The sequence below is a fragment of the Kogia breviceps genome, chromosome 2 (assembly GCF_026419965.1).
Source record: "Kogia breviceps isolate mKogBre1 chromosome 2, mKogBre1 haplotype 1, whole genome shotgun sequence".
NCBI lineage: Eukaryota > Metazoa > Chordata > Mammalia > Artiodactyla > Physeteridae > Kogia > Kogia breviceps.
This window is the reverse complement of record NC_081311.1, coordinates 147,667,233-147,684,997: the sequence shown is the minus strand read 5'-3', so window position 1 is coordinate 147,684,997 and position 17,765 is coordinate 147,667,233. Positions and strand designations below refer to the sequence as shown.

General features: G+C 37.7%; 1 protein-coding gene across 10 annotated transcripts in view; it reads left to right on the top strand.

Moving 5' to 3' along the window:
* The window catches only part of CCDC141 (coiled-coil domain containing 141), a 218,812-nt gene that overhangs the window by 100,544 nt on the left and 100,503 nt on the right, over positions 1 to 17,765 (top strand). For 9 of the 10 annotated variants that reach the window (XM_067026390.1, XM_067026391.1, XM_059053584.2 and 6 more), the window contains one exon: positions 5,443 to 5,637. The exons of the other annotated variant lie outside the window; for it this stretch is intronic. In XM_067026390.1, the coding sequence (XP_066882491.1) occupies positions 5,443 to 5,637 (195 nt within the window). The remainder of the gene's footprint in view (positions 1 to 5,442; positions 5,638 to 17,765) is intronic. 10 annotated transcript variants of the gene reach the window in all.

Below are 17,765 nucleotides of genomic sequence, written 5' to 3'. Positions count from 1 at the left end.
ACCATTGAATGTACATCTGATTCACTAGAGAAGCCGAAGCACATGTGAAATGGTGGTGGCTTTTTCTGCACTGCAGAGAAGTAAGGCTCAGGAAAGCAAAATGCCCTGCGGGAGGCCACTTACTAAGTTTGGAGTAAAACGTGTATTTCCATTTCTCTGCTGTTGCCCACAGGCGCCCCTTGTAGCTATGATTTCTGCCTAATGGCCGGGAGGCGAAACACCACAATTCTTTCTTCTCTAGGTGATACACAAAATCACAGTTCTTCCCTGTTTGCAGTCTGTCTGTGTCTCTGCGGAAATGCACCACGGAGGGCAGAGTTCAGATGGCCTGTGGACACTGAACTCGGTAGTCATCCAAGAGTGAGATGACCCTTGCTTTTGTGTATGTCGGCGAGAAATGCCTGGGAAAGGAGCATGAGAAGTAACTATGGGGCTTCCCTGGGCGCAGTGGTTGAGAGTCCGCCTGCCGGTGCAGGGGACGCGGGTTCGTGCCCCGGTCCGGGAAGATCCCACATGCCGCGGAGCGGCTGGTCCTGTGAACCATGGCCGCGCAGGTCCGGAGCCTGTGCTCCACAACGGGAGAGGCCACAGCGGTGAGAGGCCCGTGTACTGCAAAAAAAAAAAAAGTAACTGTGGCCCAGCTGGCCATCCAGCTCGGCATGATCAGAGACTTTCAGCTTTTCAAGGGCTCACTGCCACCCTCCAAAAGCATAAACATTTCTTCTCAAAAAATTTCTGCTCAAAGCAGGCTTTCAAATATTCTCTGATTAAAATCGCCAGGTTTATTTTGTTTGTCCCATCTGTTAATGCAGTCATGTCAAATTGTATGATTTGTTGTCAGTGAGTTAATTCTCCTCGGTGCTGAACCAAATGGGACTGTAGACTTAAAAGACTGAACGAGAAATGAGCTATATCTAATGAGATGTCCTCCGAAGCGGCCATGGCACGGGGCCTACACATGAGCCAGACACATGCTTCTGCCACATGTGATTTGGGCCAGTCATCTCCACGACTGATAGTTTCCTAGCAGTTTATAAATATGTTCCTTATTGTTTCTTGTCCATCTTCTCTCACTTAAAAATTATATTCTGAAGTCAAATTTCTAAGGAAAATAATTTACCACGTGATACTGGGTCATTTAAACACACCCCATCCACTTCATCAGGGAAGTTTTCAAGTGAATAAAAGCTTACTAAACATATTGGGAGTATTTTGTTTCTTTTCCATTTGAGTAGCTAATATATTTTTTTACTATTTAAATGGAATGGCTGGCTAATTTTTATACCAATCCATAATTTTATTTGAAAAGCTAACCTGGGAGGTTAGGGGAGGGAGAGAAGAAACCATTTTCACCTTCTTGTCTATCAGTGCTAATCCTCTTAAAAGTACCCTTACAATCAAGGGATGCAGGAGAAGCTCCATTTCCTCAGCAAATGGAATACTGAAAGGTACAGTTTAAAAGGGTTACTACTGTGAGTGAAGAAGGAAAGTAATGGAGTGATCTGTGGATACACCCTGAGCCCAGGAACACACAGTGCCACACGTCTTTATTGGCTCAGAGATACACAGGTCCATCTGTCAAACTGAAAAGCCAAGGAAATGGCAGCCTTTGGCTTTCTGCTGGTGGGGACAAGTACTGGTATTGCAAAGTGACTGAAACCCCGTCAGAGGTTTAATACTTAGCAGGCAGGCAGCAATGGCTTAGAGAAAAAGGACCAAGATTTTCTCTGTTGGGCTCCTCCAGCCTGGACAACAGGGACAACTAAGTTTTTTAAAGAGCATGCTGGATTCAGATGACTCTGGAAAGTTTTGTCTCAAAAATAAAATAGGTGAAGCATCCCCTAAGAAAAATGGCTGGGGAAATACATCATCAGAATGGTATGGAAGTGCATCAGAAACTGCCTATAGATTGCCCAAAGAAAACAGAACCAATTTTCTGAGAAGATTGCATAGAAATATTGAGTGGACCCAGCTTCATTTACTGCCCACAGAGTTCATGTGAAAATGTAATTTAAAAGACTGGGGATGGAGAATAAGAAAAGATAGGAGGCACAAAATGGTCCTTTATAGTTTCCTTGGAAGGTCACAGCCCACTTTATATAACACATTATGAAGCACAAGGTTACAGTGGGTTTTCAGAGACTTGGCTCTACTCCAGAAGTCTCTCTTTAATGTTGTTTGCAAAATTTATACTAAAGGCAGATTTATGAACTCTGTTAGAGAACAAGTATTTCTCTTCTTATTCATAGAGAAGAACGTTATTATTTTGGTCCAGTGCTAAGCAAAATATAGCTTGAGTTTGGCTGTAAATTCTCAGTTATATATGTAAGGCATTGTGTTTATTTAGAAATAATAAGGCTTCTAATTTCAAATCAGAAAATCCCAGGGTCATATAAGGACTTTTATCAGTTTCAGGTCTTATCCAGACGTTATGGAAGTTTCACCTCTGTAATTCTAAGTTAATGTGTTTAATCTTTCTGTGGTGTAAAAAGCACTGTTTATCACCTCTCTGCAGAGCTGAGGCCAGGATACTGGTTGAGGAAGCAGGTTCTAGAGTCAGACTACCTGAATATGAGTTCTGGCTCTTTCACCTACTAGTGTTGAGACCTTGGGCAAGTTCTTAACCCTTCTGAGCCTCAGTTACCCCATCTGTAAAGTGAGGATAATAATAGTTCCTACCTCGTAGGGGTGTGGTGAAGATTAAGTGAGATACTATATGTAAAGCATTTAGCACAGTGCTAGCATGTGGGAAGAAGAATCAACCCTTATGCTCTTGCATAAGGTTAAGATACCAACACCATAGAGTTTCTTTTTGTCCAGACTGAGCACGTAATGGCTGTAACCTATCTCTCCATATCCTAACCTCCTCTCCACTTTCCTTCCCCCAGCTCTCTGGGCCTCCCCTAGCTTCTCCATATTTGTTAAGTGTTCTTCCTCTAACGAGCACAGAAGATTCTGGTCAATGTCAATTTTTTGAAAGAATTACCTGCTTTACTCTATGTCTTCACATATTGAGCATTTCTTACTTGAGTTCATTGAGGATTAATGCCCCACAGATCTTAACAGACAGAAAATAGAGAATGGATTCAAAAGACAGGAAACGAACTAACTGGGTAGCTGGAGGGATTGGGACAAAACAAAGAAAGAAACAAAGACTTGTGAAAGCAAATGAACCTGTAGCTGGTTTAGCTCCTTTTAGCCACAACTGTAGCGTTTCTCAGCATTGTTCCAGCCAGAACATTGGTCCCCTGAGATGATTAGCAAACAAATGGTTTCTTGGTCAAAGGGGTTTGTCCAAAACGTTTCACACCACGTTTTCCTCTAGGAGTCTCAGTGCATGTTAACATAGTAAAAATTCTAAGAAGTACTACAGTAAAGAAACCTGCTTTATTTTGCTTATCTCATATTATTGATCAATATATAACACTGACCAGTACATTTGGAGAAGGCTTCCACTATTGTTATTTTAGAACTGGGAAACAGGAATTCCCATAAATAATGAACAAATTTGGGGGCACTAATGAACCATGATAAAACTGATGGGAAGAAAAGTGAGACTAATATTTAGTGAGTGCCTATTATGTATGCCAGAAATTTTGCTAACTGCTTTAGAAATATTTGCTTTTTCCCGATAAGGTTAAAGTAGTGGTTTTTAAGTGGGAGGGATATTTACAGTGCTTTACGAAATAATGTCATGGCACATATCAGCAGTCCTTAAATGGGGACAAATAGCTCTTTAAGAAATGAAGGATCTTGAGAACTCACGTAACCCATCTTCATGCCTAAGAGTATGGCTTTTGCACTCACTGAGAAATTTGGGGATTCTGGAGTCTTTCTACCCTCAGTTCCCTGGAATGTAGCATTGTATACAAACCTGTGAATAATCTTAGTTCTGCCACTTACTGGATATGTAGCCTTGAATAACATACTCCTCTGAGCCTGTGTAAATACTAGGAAAATAATAACATCTAACCTAAGTTTGTGAGGGTTTTACTTACAAAACATAAGCTCGTAATTGGTGCTCAAAAAAATGCCAATTCCTTAATCTACCATACTTATTCTTGCATCCATTGATCAAAATATTTTTCTCTTACACAATTACTAGAACACGTTCTATGAAGTCCATAAAAGAATATGTACAATTTCTATCTTCAGCATCTACCAAATGTGATTTGAAATGCTACCATTTTGTGTGTATGTACGTGTATTTGTGTGTTTGTAGAAACAGCATGTATTTTATACACTTCATAATGCAGTATATATAAAATTATATAAAATAGCAGTTTATGTATTGTTAAAGAAAAGAACTATATTTTATTCTTTCTTTATAGTCCCCAAGACATCTATCCTAGCATGGTCCCAGGTACACAGTATTTAGTTGTCTTGTGAAATAGATGAATGGAAATGATAGCGGTAAATTGCACTAAAATTGTATTATTTTATATAATATAATGTAACAAATGTAACTTAATAATAGGACATTTTGCACTGGGCAGCAAGCCAGGATGGAGTCAGACTGTGATTTTTTAAATTTGGTGGTAAACTTTTGATGCTTTAACAAACAGCATATGCTCACTGCTCAGTCTCAGCTGAGATGGGTACCAGAAATTCTGCTAACAAGACTCCTATGTTAGAGATAAGCATTATTTTATGAAACTAGATCTGTCTTCAGTTCTTTTGCAAGAAATTTGAATTTCCCTTCAAATAAATTGAATGTTTATATGTGTGATTTACTTCAACTTTTATTACTTTCTTTCTTCTCTATTTACTGTTTTTCACCCTTATGCAATAGAAAGTAAAAAACTACCTCTTTTCCTTTGTTGAAATGTTTATAAATCATTAATAGTGAAATATTGAGAGGTGAAACTGGGGTCAGGAGGGAGCGAATACTGCACAATAACAACTATTAACTTTGTGCAGAGTAACAGGTCTTAATTTCAGTTCTAAGTGTAGGCAGATGCACAAACAACCATATACTATGACATTTCCCTTCCTTTCTTGTGCATATTTGCCCACGTTGCCAGTGAGACTAAATTGTGAGAGAGAAATGTTTGTATACTTAAATGAATAAAAATAGGTAAAAATGAGTTAGAGATTGAAAAACACTGATGACCATATTTTGGGTATATTTTCAGGTACTGTTAAGAGAAATGGCAAGTGACCTGAATTCAGGGCAACCAGACCCTCCATCAATCACACATCCCAATTGACCCTCCCCTTTCTACTATCATCCCCTCTCCCTTTTTAACCTCTTTTCTGTGTCCCTTTCTTTTTTTACCTACGTCTTGTTACTCAAACCTGGAATGTAGCATTGACTCCTTTATGATTTGAAAATAATGACAGGTGGCTGATACATTCAACACATGTAAATGTCCTCTGAGTCTTACCAGAGATTCCAAAGGGGAGGATGTATAAAATAAACTGAAGAGTGATCTCTTGTAGGAATGGAATTCCGCAGTGGAGAAGCTGAAGAGTGAGGCTCTGGGGATTCTGCTCTCCAAGGAGTATGTGGAGAAAGAACACCTACAGCTCTCTAACCAGAAACTGAATTGGCTTCAAGAGGAATTTGGTCGGCTCATGGTGGAAAGGAAAACCTGGTTAAAAAAGGCAAATGATTTTTTTAACAGCGCGAACAAGGTCAGTGTGAGGGGAAGCTGGTAATTTTAGGTCATCAGGGCAAACCAGTAAGAGACCCATGACTTCAACAGGCTGGAGCACGTCACAGAAATCTCGACTCCACTTAGAGTTTCAAAACTGATAGCAGCAAAAAGGAGCTTTTAAAATATATTCCTACTCTGGCCATTATTTTGTACTCAAAACTAAGAGATTCTGTGCTTTGACATGTAAAAGGCTCACTGAAAAAAAAAAAAAAAACAGGAGAATTTTATCTTAGAGCTCTCATTGCTCTGTTTGAGGTGGACATTTGTGCCAACACGGTAGTGTTTCTCCTGGAGGAATGGAATTATCATATAATAAATCAAGGTTAACCAAAAATAACCTTGAAACTTTTACCAAAAAAATCTTTCTCTTTTTAAAAATCCTCTTTCATTTATTAGGTGAAGATACATAAATATTGCAGGCTTTTGGCATGCAGACCATAAGGCTCTGGTTGACTGCCCTGCCTTGGTTTGCCTTTTTTAAAAAATTGGAGCATAGTTGATTTACAATGTTGTGTTAGTTTCAGGTGTACAGCAGTGTGATTCAGTTATACATACATATATATATATTTTTTCAGATTATTTTCCCTTATAGGTTATTAAAAAATACTGAGTATAATTACCTGTGCTGTACAGTAGGTCCTTGTTGGTTATCTGTTTTATATATAGTAGTGGGTATATGTTAATCCCAAACTCCTAATTTATCTCTCCCCACATACTTTGTAAATCAGCCAAAGGGAGATCTTACTTTGGACTGTTTACAGGCCTTCTTGAGTGGGAGAAGTGCTCTATTTTCATTTAAGATTGATTGTAGCACGTGGCTCTTACTGCGTGGTAACGTTCATGTGTTCACATCACTTGAGTATCTGAGGATGGCGATAATGTTTGAAAAATTTTCTGCCTTTCCAAATCGAACATACACCTTCAAACTGCCTTATTGGAATTAATACCTAAATTTCACTGATGTAAAACTGGGCAATGTGAGAGAAAATGAATGGGGAACCCACAGAGGGTAGGTATATTGTGATTTTAAGTCATTACATCAGCAATCTGAATACAGTGTCCTGGTAGGTATCAAAATTGTTACTTAATTTGAATTTTTTACTAATAGGAAACTTGGAAAGCATGAATAGTAAAGTTCCAAAATAGAGGTGCTATAATTATGGTAGAAAAAAAAAAACATGTCAAAGAAATATTTGGCAAATTACTGTTGTTTGGGATTTCTTTGTTTTAAGAGAAGAAACACGTAATTTCTGGAGCTGTTGAGCTAAGTAATTGGTAAGTGCTGGTTAAATTTCTCTTTAATAGTCCTGATTTTGAATAAGAGATTTTTAAACTTACATTACACTCTCATTCTACAAAATGAGTGGGTCACCTTCCAGTTAGTTAATGCCGTTTCTAAGGAAAACAGTTATAGAACTTGTTGCTATGATAAAATGCTTCTAGCATAAGCCCTATACTTTATAGTCCTGCAAAATGGAGAATTTTTCTCTCTCACTCTCATTCTCACTCCCTCACTCTTGCTTTCTCTGCTGTCATTATCTGGTAGCTTGCCAGGGAAATTATTCTTTTTACATTATTCTTGGGCCTTGAGGGAGGAGGAATGATATCTCTTGCAATTGTAATTTTTAAAAAATTGAAGAACGGAGTGGTTACTTTTTCAAGCTTATACGGTAATTAAGGTCAAATCCTAACAAATCCTGTTTCTTAACCCCAAAGACTTGACTTCTAGATCCCGTTTCATCATTTGAATGCCCATGGCATTCAAATTATAATTAGTTCAGTTGGGACTTATCCATACTATAGAATTCTTTATAACCAAGTAGTACTTAGAAAGGTTTAGAATTTATTTTCCCTTTTCAAAGCGTCAGGGAAATAATTTCCAACGCCAAATCTAAGAATTCAGTTTGAAAGATGATGTATACTTTTACCTCAGCAAAAATGGAAGCTGGAGTTTGGAAAGTAGATGTTTAAATCATGACTCTTGAAATGAGTTATTTACCATATTATTAATAAGCAACAAATGATGAAATAATATAGTAAATAAATCCGTTTAAATTAAAGAAGGAAATTCTTCTCAAGGCTTGTAAATGGCATTTTTCTTTTTGATTTATATTGTAGAATCTCCAAATTTTATAAAATTACCATTTTACCCCATTCTGGGCATAACACTCATAAATAACCCTACTTAAAATAAAGCACTGGATTTAAGATAGTAATATAAATTCCAAATCCCTTAAAATATTTTTTTCTAGTCTGAAAGTTTTGTTTTCAGTAGTGAAGGAGTATTTTCAGTTTACATCTTCAATTTATCTCTGAAGCACTGAACTTCCCTTTTGAGAATTCACTTTATTGTGCCTTGAGGGTGCTGGGTTTTTCTGATTGTGATCCTCTACATCCTTGATGAAGCCATGCTGCCAACAGCTGTGAGGTGTCTGAGACTTTTCACCCAATTTTCCAGCTAACATTTTAACTTGCCACAGTTCATGGATGCTCACGGAAGACATGTGACTTATGACTCAGTTTTGAAAGACTTTATGACTCAAAGCAAGAGAGGTAACCAGAGTGTCAAATGTCACATCAGTTCCCCAGGGGGCGATGCAGATGGACCCCAATGGATGAGGGCACTGCTGCAGGGAAGGAATCCTAAACTTGGGGAACTGGCTGTTTTATAGCAAACAGTAAGCAAGCCTGCTCTTTGTCTCAGAGGAAGATGTTCCTTCAACCCTCAAGGTTACAAATCCAACACTGAGAATGGCCCAGATAAAGAGGGGTCAGATATACAGACTGCCATCAAACACATGAAAGAATGCTCAATATCATTAATCATTAGAGAAATGCAAATCAAAACTACAATGAGATATCATCTCACACCGGTCAGAATGGCCATCATCAAAAAATCTGCAAACAATCAATGCTGGAGAGGGTGTGGAGAAAAGGGAACCCTCTTGCACTGTTGGTGGGAATGTAAATTGATACAGCCACTAAGGAGAACAGTATGGAGGTTCCTTAAAAAACTAAAAATAGAACTACCATATGACTCAGCAATACCACTAGTGGGCTTATACCCTGAGAAAACCATAATTCAAAAAGAGTCATGTACCACAATGTTCATTGCAGCTCTATTTACAATAGCCAGGACATGGAAGCAACCTAAGTGTCCATCATCAGATGAATGGATAAAGAAGATGTGGCACGTATATACAATGGAATATTACTCAGCCATAAAAGGAAACGAAATTGAGTTATTTGTAGTGAGGTGGATGGACCTAGAGTCTGTCATGCAGAGTGAAATAAATCAGAAAGAGAAAAACAAATACAGTATGCTAACACATATATATGGAATCTAAAAAAAAAAAAAAAGGTCATGAAGGGGTAAGACGGGAATAAAGACACAGACCTACTAGAGAATGGACTTGAAGATATGGGGAGGGGGAAGGGTAAGCTGTGACAAACTGAGACAGTGGCATGTACATATATACACTACCAAATGTAAAATAGATAGCTAGTGGGAAGCAGCTGCATCGCACAGGGAGATCAGCTCGGTGCTTTGTGTCCACCTAGAGGGGTGGGATACGGAGGGTGGGAGGGAGAGAGATGCAAGAGGGAAGAGATATGGGAACATATGTATATGTATAACTGATTCACTTTGTTATAAAGCAGAAACTAACACACCATTGTAAAGCAATTATACTCCAATAAAGATGGTAAAAGAAAAAAAGAGGGGGCTTCCCTGGTGGCGCAGTGGTTGAGAGTCCGCCTGCCGATGCAGGGGACACGGGTTCGTGCCCCGGTCTGGGAAGATCCCACATGCTGCGGAGCGGCTGGGCCCGTGAGCCATGGCCGCTGAGCCTGAGCGTCCGGAGCCTGTGCTCCGCAGCGGGAGAGGCCACAACAGTGAGAGGCCTGCGTACCACAAAAAAACAAAACAAAACAAAAAAACCCAGAGGGGTCAGAGTCAGGCATTCTTGACACACCAGTGAGATGGGTAGGAGCAGTGAAGACTCTCCTCACACATGCAAATAAGGATGTTAGCGCTGTGAAAAAGAAAGAGAGCGTCAGGGCTTTAAAAAAAAGAAACGTACCTTGAAAACCAATTTCATTCTTCATAAATAGAATCATTTTTTAGCAAACAACGACTTGTTCCAAATTTGTTAAAGCTAGGTCAATATTCTTCAATTTCTGTGTCAAATACCAGTGTGAAAAAATGATAGTGCCATGGGTAATATATGAATTAGTGAATGTAACAGCTTGAGTGTTTTTGCTCAGTAAAATGCAAAACATATGATTTTTAAGATAATCTTTAACTTTTTAAAATTTTGTTAAAATAAAAAGAAATGAATGTCATAATCTCATCTGCAGAATGGACTACTGTTAGTATGCCTTTCATATCATATTTATTTCTTTTTCATTCAGATTTTTATCATATGTTTCTGGTATTTTCTGTTGCAATCATCTGGAAACCCTCCTCTTTTTCCCTTCTTTCCTTTTATTGTCACCTGTCCCTCTCTACCAATTCTATCAATATCTAGGGATATTGTTATTTACTAGAAAAAAGTCACAATAATTTTTTAAATTGAAGTTGCTAAATAAGTAGTGTGGCAAATTTATGAGAATAATTACCCTTTTTCTTTACGGATTCGTTTATTTAATAAATATTTATTGAGCAACTACTATGTGTCAGGCACTGATCTAAATGCTGGGCATATAGCAGAGAATAAAACATACAAAAAAATCGATAAGCCAATGTAATTCCAATGTGTGAAATTCAATAAAATATATTTATCACCTAATTGTCCACATTGGCAAGAGTGCCCACTGCCTTTACTCTGTAGTTTCAGGAGTGAAATTGATTACCTTTTAATCCTGCTAGGGGGTAATGATTACCCAAGGCTCAAGAGTCTGTTTCTTACCTAGAGAATGTCTAGTCTTTGGCTTGAGGTGTGATGGTTTGTACCTGGAATGAGCAATAGGTGGCGATGTTAGCACACAGGACCTCAGGAGTAGTGTTGCTACTGATGCTTTTCTTTTTCTTTTTTTAAAACTGAAATGTAGTTGATTTACAACATTATTTTCAGGTGTACAACAGTGATTCAACGTTTTTGTAGATTATACTACATTTAAAGTTATTACAAAACGATGGTTATATTTCCCTGTGCTGTACAATATATCCTTGTTGCTTATCTGTTTTATACATAGTAGTTTGTATCTCTTAATTTCATATTCCTGTCTTGCCAGTCCCCCTCCATCTCCCCACTGGTAACCATTGGGTTTTTTCTCTGTATCTGTGAGCCTGCTTCTGTTTTGTTATATACGTTACTTTTCTTAATATTTTAGATTCCACATATAAGTGATAACATAGAGTATTTGTCTTTCTCTCTCTGACTTGTTTCACTAAGTATAATACTCTCTACATCCATCTACATTGTTGTAAATGGCAGACTTTCATTCTTTTTATGGCTGAGTAATATTCCATTATATACACATACCACATCTTCTTGATCCATTCATCTGTTGACGGACACTTAAGTTGCTTCTGTATCTTGGATATTGTAAATAATGCTGCTATGAACATTAGGGTGTGTGAATTTTTTCAAAACAGTGTTTTATTTTCTTTGGATATATACCCGGGAGTGGGACTGCTGGATCATGTGGTAGTTCTATTTTTAGTTTTTTGAGGAACCTCCATACTGTTTTCCATAGTGGCTGCACCAGTTTACATTCCCACCAACAGAGCACAAGAGTTCCCTTTTCTCCACATCCTCACCAACTTTTGTTATTTGTGGCCTTTTTGATTATGGCCATTCGAACAGGTGTGAGGTGATATCTCATTGTAGTTTTGATTTGCATTTCTCTGATGATTAGTGATGTTGAGCATCTTTTCATGTGCCTGTTGGCCATCTGTACGTCTTCTTTGGAAAAATGTATATTCAGGTCTTCTGCCCATTTATTATCAGATTATTTTGATGTTGAATTATATCAGCTGTTTATATATTTTGGATATTAACCTCATATCGATCATATCATTTCCAAATATTTTCTCTCATTCAGTAAGTTGTCTTTTTCTATTGTCGATGGTTTCCTTTTCTAGGTAAAAGTTTTTAAGTTTAATTAGGTCCCAATTTGTTTATTTTTGCTTTTGTTTCCTTTGCCTTTGGAGACAGATCCAAAACAATATTGTTATGATTTATGTCAGAGTGTTCTGCCTATGTTCTCTTCCAGGAGTTTTATGGTTTCAGGTCATACATTTAGGTATTTAATCCATTTAGATTTTATTTTTGTATATGGTGTGAGGAAATGTTCTAATCTCATTCTTTTGCATGCAGCTGTTTAGTTTTCCCAGCACCACTTATTAAAGAGACTGTCTTTTATCCACTGTATATTCTTGCCTCCAGTGTTGTAGATTAATTGATCATGAGTGTGTGGGTTTATTTCTGGGCTCTCTATTCTGTTCCATTGATCTATGTATCTGTTTTTGTGCTAGTATCATGCTGTTTTGATTACGCAGCTTTGTAACATGTAGTCCGAAGTCAGGGAGCATGATATTTCCAGCTTTGTTCTTTTTTCTCAAGATTGCTTTGGCAATTCAGGGTCTTTTGTGGTTTCATATAAATTTTAGAATTATTTGTTCTAGTTCTGGGAAAAATGTCGTGAGTATTGATTACATTAAATCTGTAGATTGCTTTGGGTAGTATAGACATTTTAATAATATTAATTCCTCCAATCTAAGAAAATGGAATGTCTTTCCATTACTTTGTAGCATCTTCAATTTCCTTTATCAATGTTTCGTAGTTTTTAGAGTATAGGTCTTTCACCTCCTTGGTTAAGTTTATTCCTAGGTATTTTATTCTTTTTGATGTGATTTTAAGTGAGATTGTTTTCTTGCTTTCTCTTTCTGATAGTTCATTATTAGTGTATAGAAAAGCAACAGATTTATCTGTATTAATTTTGTATCCTGAAGCTTTACTGAATGCTGCTGATGCTTTTCATAAACCAGATTCAAGTGGAGATTGAGCCATGTAACTCAAAGAACCTGAGATACTCCCTTTTCATTTTAGAGTTATCTGCTGCGTTCGGTGAACTTATTTGCTAAATCACTTAGCCACAAATACAAGTACAGGCTGATTGTCAACACTGGATGATAGCTGATTGGAGAAGAGTTTCTCTGGTTACCAGATGTTGCTAAGAGTTATGAGGACATGCATGAAATGTGAACATAGCACCTGTTATCGTAACTCATCTTTTTTTTTTTTTTTTTTTTTTTTTTTTGCGGTACGCGGGCCTCTCACTGTTGTGGCCTCTCCCGTTGCGGAGCACAGGCTCCGGATGCGCAGGCCCAGCGGCCATGGCTCACGGGCTTAGTCGCTCCGCGGCATGTGGGATCTTCCCGGACCAGGGCACGAACTCGTATCTCCTGCATCGGCAGGCGGACTCTCAACCACTGCGCCACCAGGGAAGCCCCATAACTCATCTTGATCTCCTCAAATTTTCATCTTTCACGATTACAGATGATCTCATTTATTATATTTCTAGCATGTTCACAAAAAAGAAGCTCTGGTTAATATGTATTGATCACCCCAAATCTACTTATCATTGTTTAGGGATTGTGGTTTGAATCAGAGATAAATATATATAATATATTTCAAGAGCAGAACAGTATGAGCCTGTATTTATATGACAACGATGATTGAACCTAAAGCTGTAAAACAATGACTGATGGGTCACAAAGTTTCATTCCCAGCCATATGATTCCAATGGGGAAAGCAAGCAGGGGAGACTGAGGTCAAAACTACATGGTCTGGTTCTTGGGTGATCGGCCTGAAAGCACAGGTGAAGCAAAAGTTGGGGCAGCCAGAGGAACATAACGGAAGCACTTTGAAATATAATAATTGTTATGGCTTCCACTGCTTCTGCCATCACTGCTGAAAAGTTGATATCTTTTAAAAAGATGATGTTGCTTTTTCAAGATATTTACAGTGATACAAAACAGTAATGCCTACAGCAACATTATTGTTTCAGACAAAAACAAAATAATTAAGCACTGAGTTTGGTACATTTAAAAAAATTTATATACACACTATTCTACCTTTTTCAAAATAGATACATTTTAGCCAAGATGTGAGAAACAATTAACTAAAATGGTCCAGTTGTACTACAGATTGAAAGAAGAAACCTGTCCAAGTAGAAGATCCAAAAAATATTATCCAGAAGGAATTTGTTGAAGTGACAGAAATTAAGCTAATTGTCACTAGACATCAAGGAAAGTATAATTACTTTCAGTTTCATAATTTTTAAGCAGCCTGTCTCCAATTTCTCACCTCCAGAACAACTTCTGTTTCTTTTAGAAAAGCAACTTGCTTTTATTCCCTCCCTTCTTCCACATTTTCCATCAGCTAGTATGTTGTCATGCATCATATGGGTACTTGAGCTAAAGCAGTGAAAGATACAATCCTTGCCTTTAAGACCCCATCAGCCTTGTTTAGAGGAGAGACAAGGAAACAGAAGTGTTGTGTGCTGTGGGAAAAGCCATGACGGAGTAAGCCTAGAGCATTAGGGAACACAGAAGAGATCCTTAACCTGACCCGGGGAAAGTGTCAAGCAAGGCTTCTCTTAGAGGAGGGACCAGTGAGCTAAATTTGGAAGGCTGGGCAAGAAGGGATTAGGGGAAGGCTACATGGTACAATGTTGTTTGGGGAAACTCAGGTAATTTATTTTGCCAGGAGTGTAGGGTATAACTGGGAGTGATGAGAGGCAAAAAGTGGTAGAAGAGGCAAGGGGTCAGGAACGGTCTTGAATAGCATGCTAGGAAGTTTCTATCTTATGCTAACCCTGTCCTTAAATATGCAGAGATATTAAGGTCTTGCAAAAATCATCAAGAGGCAAACCTCCTCCTGTAGATGCAGATGATATCTTAATTTAATCTGCTCCTGTGCTCCCTCTGAGGATGGTTTTAAAACGTGATTTTCGAGCTCAGGGACAAGCTATTTATTTAACATCTTTTTTGGAGTATAATTGCTTTACAATGTTGTGTTAGTTTCTGCTGTATAACAAAGTGAACCAGCTATATGTGTACATATATCCCCATATCTCCTCCCTCTTGCATCTCCCTCCCACCCTCCCTATCCTGCCCCTCTAGGTGGTCACAAAGCACAGAGCTGATCTCCCTGTGCTACGCAGCTGCTTCCCACTAGCTATCTGTTTTACATTTGGTAATGAATATATGTCAATGCCACGCTCTCACTTCAAGGGACAGGCTATTTAAACCACAGTAAACATTTGATAAAGATGGCTAAACTATTAACATACAATTATTAAATATCTATCTAAAATAGAAAAAATATCAAAGTCAAGGAATACCTTTAACATCTTACATTTCTCATGAAAGCCCACAACTCAGTTTACATTTAATAGTCTTATCATCAAGACACTCAGTTTCGTTGTCACTCACTCATGAATATCTTTCACAATATCAACTGAATTCTAAGGTATGAATGTATTAATTGGTTTCCCTTCTATGCATAATTTCAGACTGTTGGTCCCCTCCATTGGCAGTAAATATACTCTTCCTTGTATTACAGATATTTCTGGGTAGATTTACTTCCCTTTGCTAAATTAAAATTCCTTCAGGGTAAGTAACATGTCAATTTTACTTTGTGTTCACCAGAACACCTAGAACAGTGTCTTCCAGGTAGTAGATGCTCAATTCAAATTTATTTGAATGAGTTAAAGCAGTGGAATATTAGAAACGGTGGAGTTTCAAGGCCAACTAGCTACATTATATTGTTCACAAGAGATTACATTGATCCAACATAGTTGGGATTACATCATTTTGAAAGAGAAGAGCTTAATTACTTTAATACACAGGAACACAAATGTCAAGTTCAATCTCTGTGTCATATCTAAGAAGGAGGGTAGTGATGTAGAAAGAGATTTGTCATCACCCGTATCACCTCCTCTGAGAGGTCTTCAGGCAGCATTAATTGCTTATTTCTTATTATTCCCATAGTATTTCTCTGTGCTCCTTAAAGAGAGATTGTTTTAATCATCTTTGTATGACACCTAGTGTTCAAAACACTTTGTTGAATGAGTGAATAAATGATTGGCTATGTGACAAATCAATTTACATTTTGAGCTTGAGTTTACTCTTTTCTAAAACGGTCTAACACCTTGACGGGGTGACCTTGAGAGGCCTGCGCTCAGAGTGGCAGATGACGCGGGTGAGGACCAGGGCTCAAGGTCCTCACCAGCTCTGACGTGCGGTCATTCTTTGATTTTACTATATACACATACATATTTTTTTCTGTTTGTTGCTTTAAGAACTAACCCTACTCGAGACTATTTTCTTTAGCTAGTTTGAAAAGAAAAAAAAATTTAATAAACAAGTATGTGGCTAAATGCAGTGCTGAAGAGACAATCATCATATAGTTTTATAATTTTTTTTCCTGCTTCTGAGTGTTATCTGACAATGCCGATAGCCTTATTCTGTTGGGTTTCTGCTTTGGGGTATGGTTTGATTGCCTTGGTTTGTCATGGGGAAGAGATATTCTTAGGCAGCTACCTCCGTGTAAGTGAACTCCTGGAGAAAGCGAGTTTGCCTTTAAATCAACTGTATCACCCAACAGGAAAAATAAATAAATAAATAAAATGGTCTAACAATTCTACTTCAGGGAACATTCAGTAATGAAAGTAGTGAAAGTTCTTAAAATCAGTGATAAATGTACAGAATCTTTGCAGGGGAGAATTGGAGTGTAAATAAATAAATGGAATTGTGGAGTATTAAGTGAATATATAGAAACATTTGCTAGGATGACACTTTTGTAACATAATATAATGGATTTTGGAGCCAGGCTGCCTAGGTATGAATCTGGTCTCAGACATTTATTAGCTCTGTGACCTTGGGCAGTTACTTAACTTTCCTGTGCATCTGGCTTTCTAATCTGTAAAATAGAAGTAACAATTATATGTACCTCACAGAGTCCTTGCTTTATCTAAATGAGTTAATACATGACTAGTGCATAGAACAGCCAAGCACTTCTACGTGCTAGCCATCATTTGTCATTATATATGCATTTAATACTGCACTCGCCACTCTAACATGACCTCTATGCTTTTGTTCATTTTCATACCTGCTCCATAGATTTCAATAAACATTTGTTGAATAAATGAAAAAAAGTGCTTTGCACATTGCAAATGGACATATTCCACGTTAATATTCCCAAGATCATCCTAAAACCATTTGGGTCAATTTAGATAAAAGAAAACCAGAAATTATAAAGTGACTAGCTGGCTAAAGTTCTACTTATGGGTCTAGTTTATATATCTCTAAGATAGACTCATCTCAGAAAAAGTAAGAAATGGTCAATATATAAAGTTCCTCCAATTCCTTGTTAATCAAAGGCTTCAGATACACTCCACTTTCAATCCCAAATGCCTTCTTGTCCAGTGTTTTTTTTAGCTTTTCAAATTGTGAGGTAAAACCCTGCTTTAGGTACTTGTGATTTTAAACACCTCTCAGTAACATCACTGATCAACCTTGTAACACGGAGGGAGTTCTGGGGCCCAGATGCAACTACTTTGAAGAGGCAAGCAGGTATCAGGAGCTGAAAATTACATCACCCTATTGCCCCCATCTTCATGGCATTTGAATTCTTGGACAGGACCTGAATTAGGAATCAGCTTGCCAAACTGGGAGCCACCAGAAGTTATCTCAGGTAATGTTTAGGAAAAGACACTGAAGCTTTTGGTCTTTTAAAAAAACTGAACCCAGAGGAAAATTGAATCTCTGCAGATAGTGGAGTTCAGTGCTCTAATTAGAAGCTGAGTTAAGTTTTGCATCCTTGGTAATTATAAAGGTTCTGACCAAACTCATTCTTCAGCCTTGGGGTTCATGAAAGGAAATGTTCAGGGTTCTACAGTGGTTTTTGTTTTCTTTCTTTTAATGTTGATTCTCTTCAAATTAGTCAAGAAGTAAACAATATGACTTATTAAACATCTTTGTGAAACAGCACGATATAAGAATTATGCTGCATGATTCATGGTTCCTGCTAAACATATTAATCTCATAGATATTTCTAAAAGAATCAAATGTGCCAAGTCTTGATATCATCT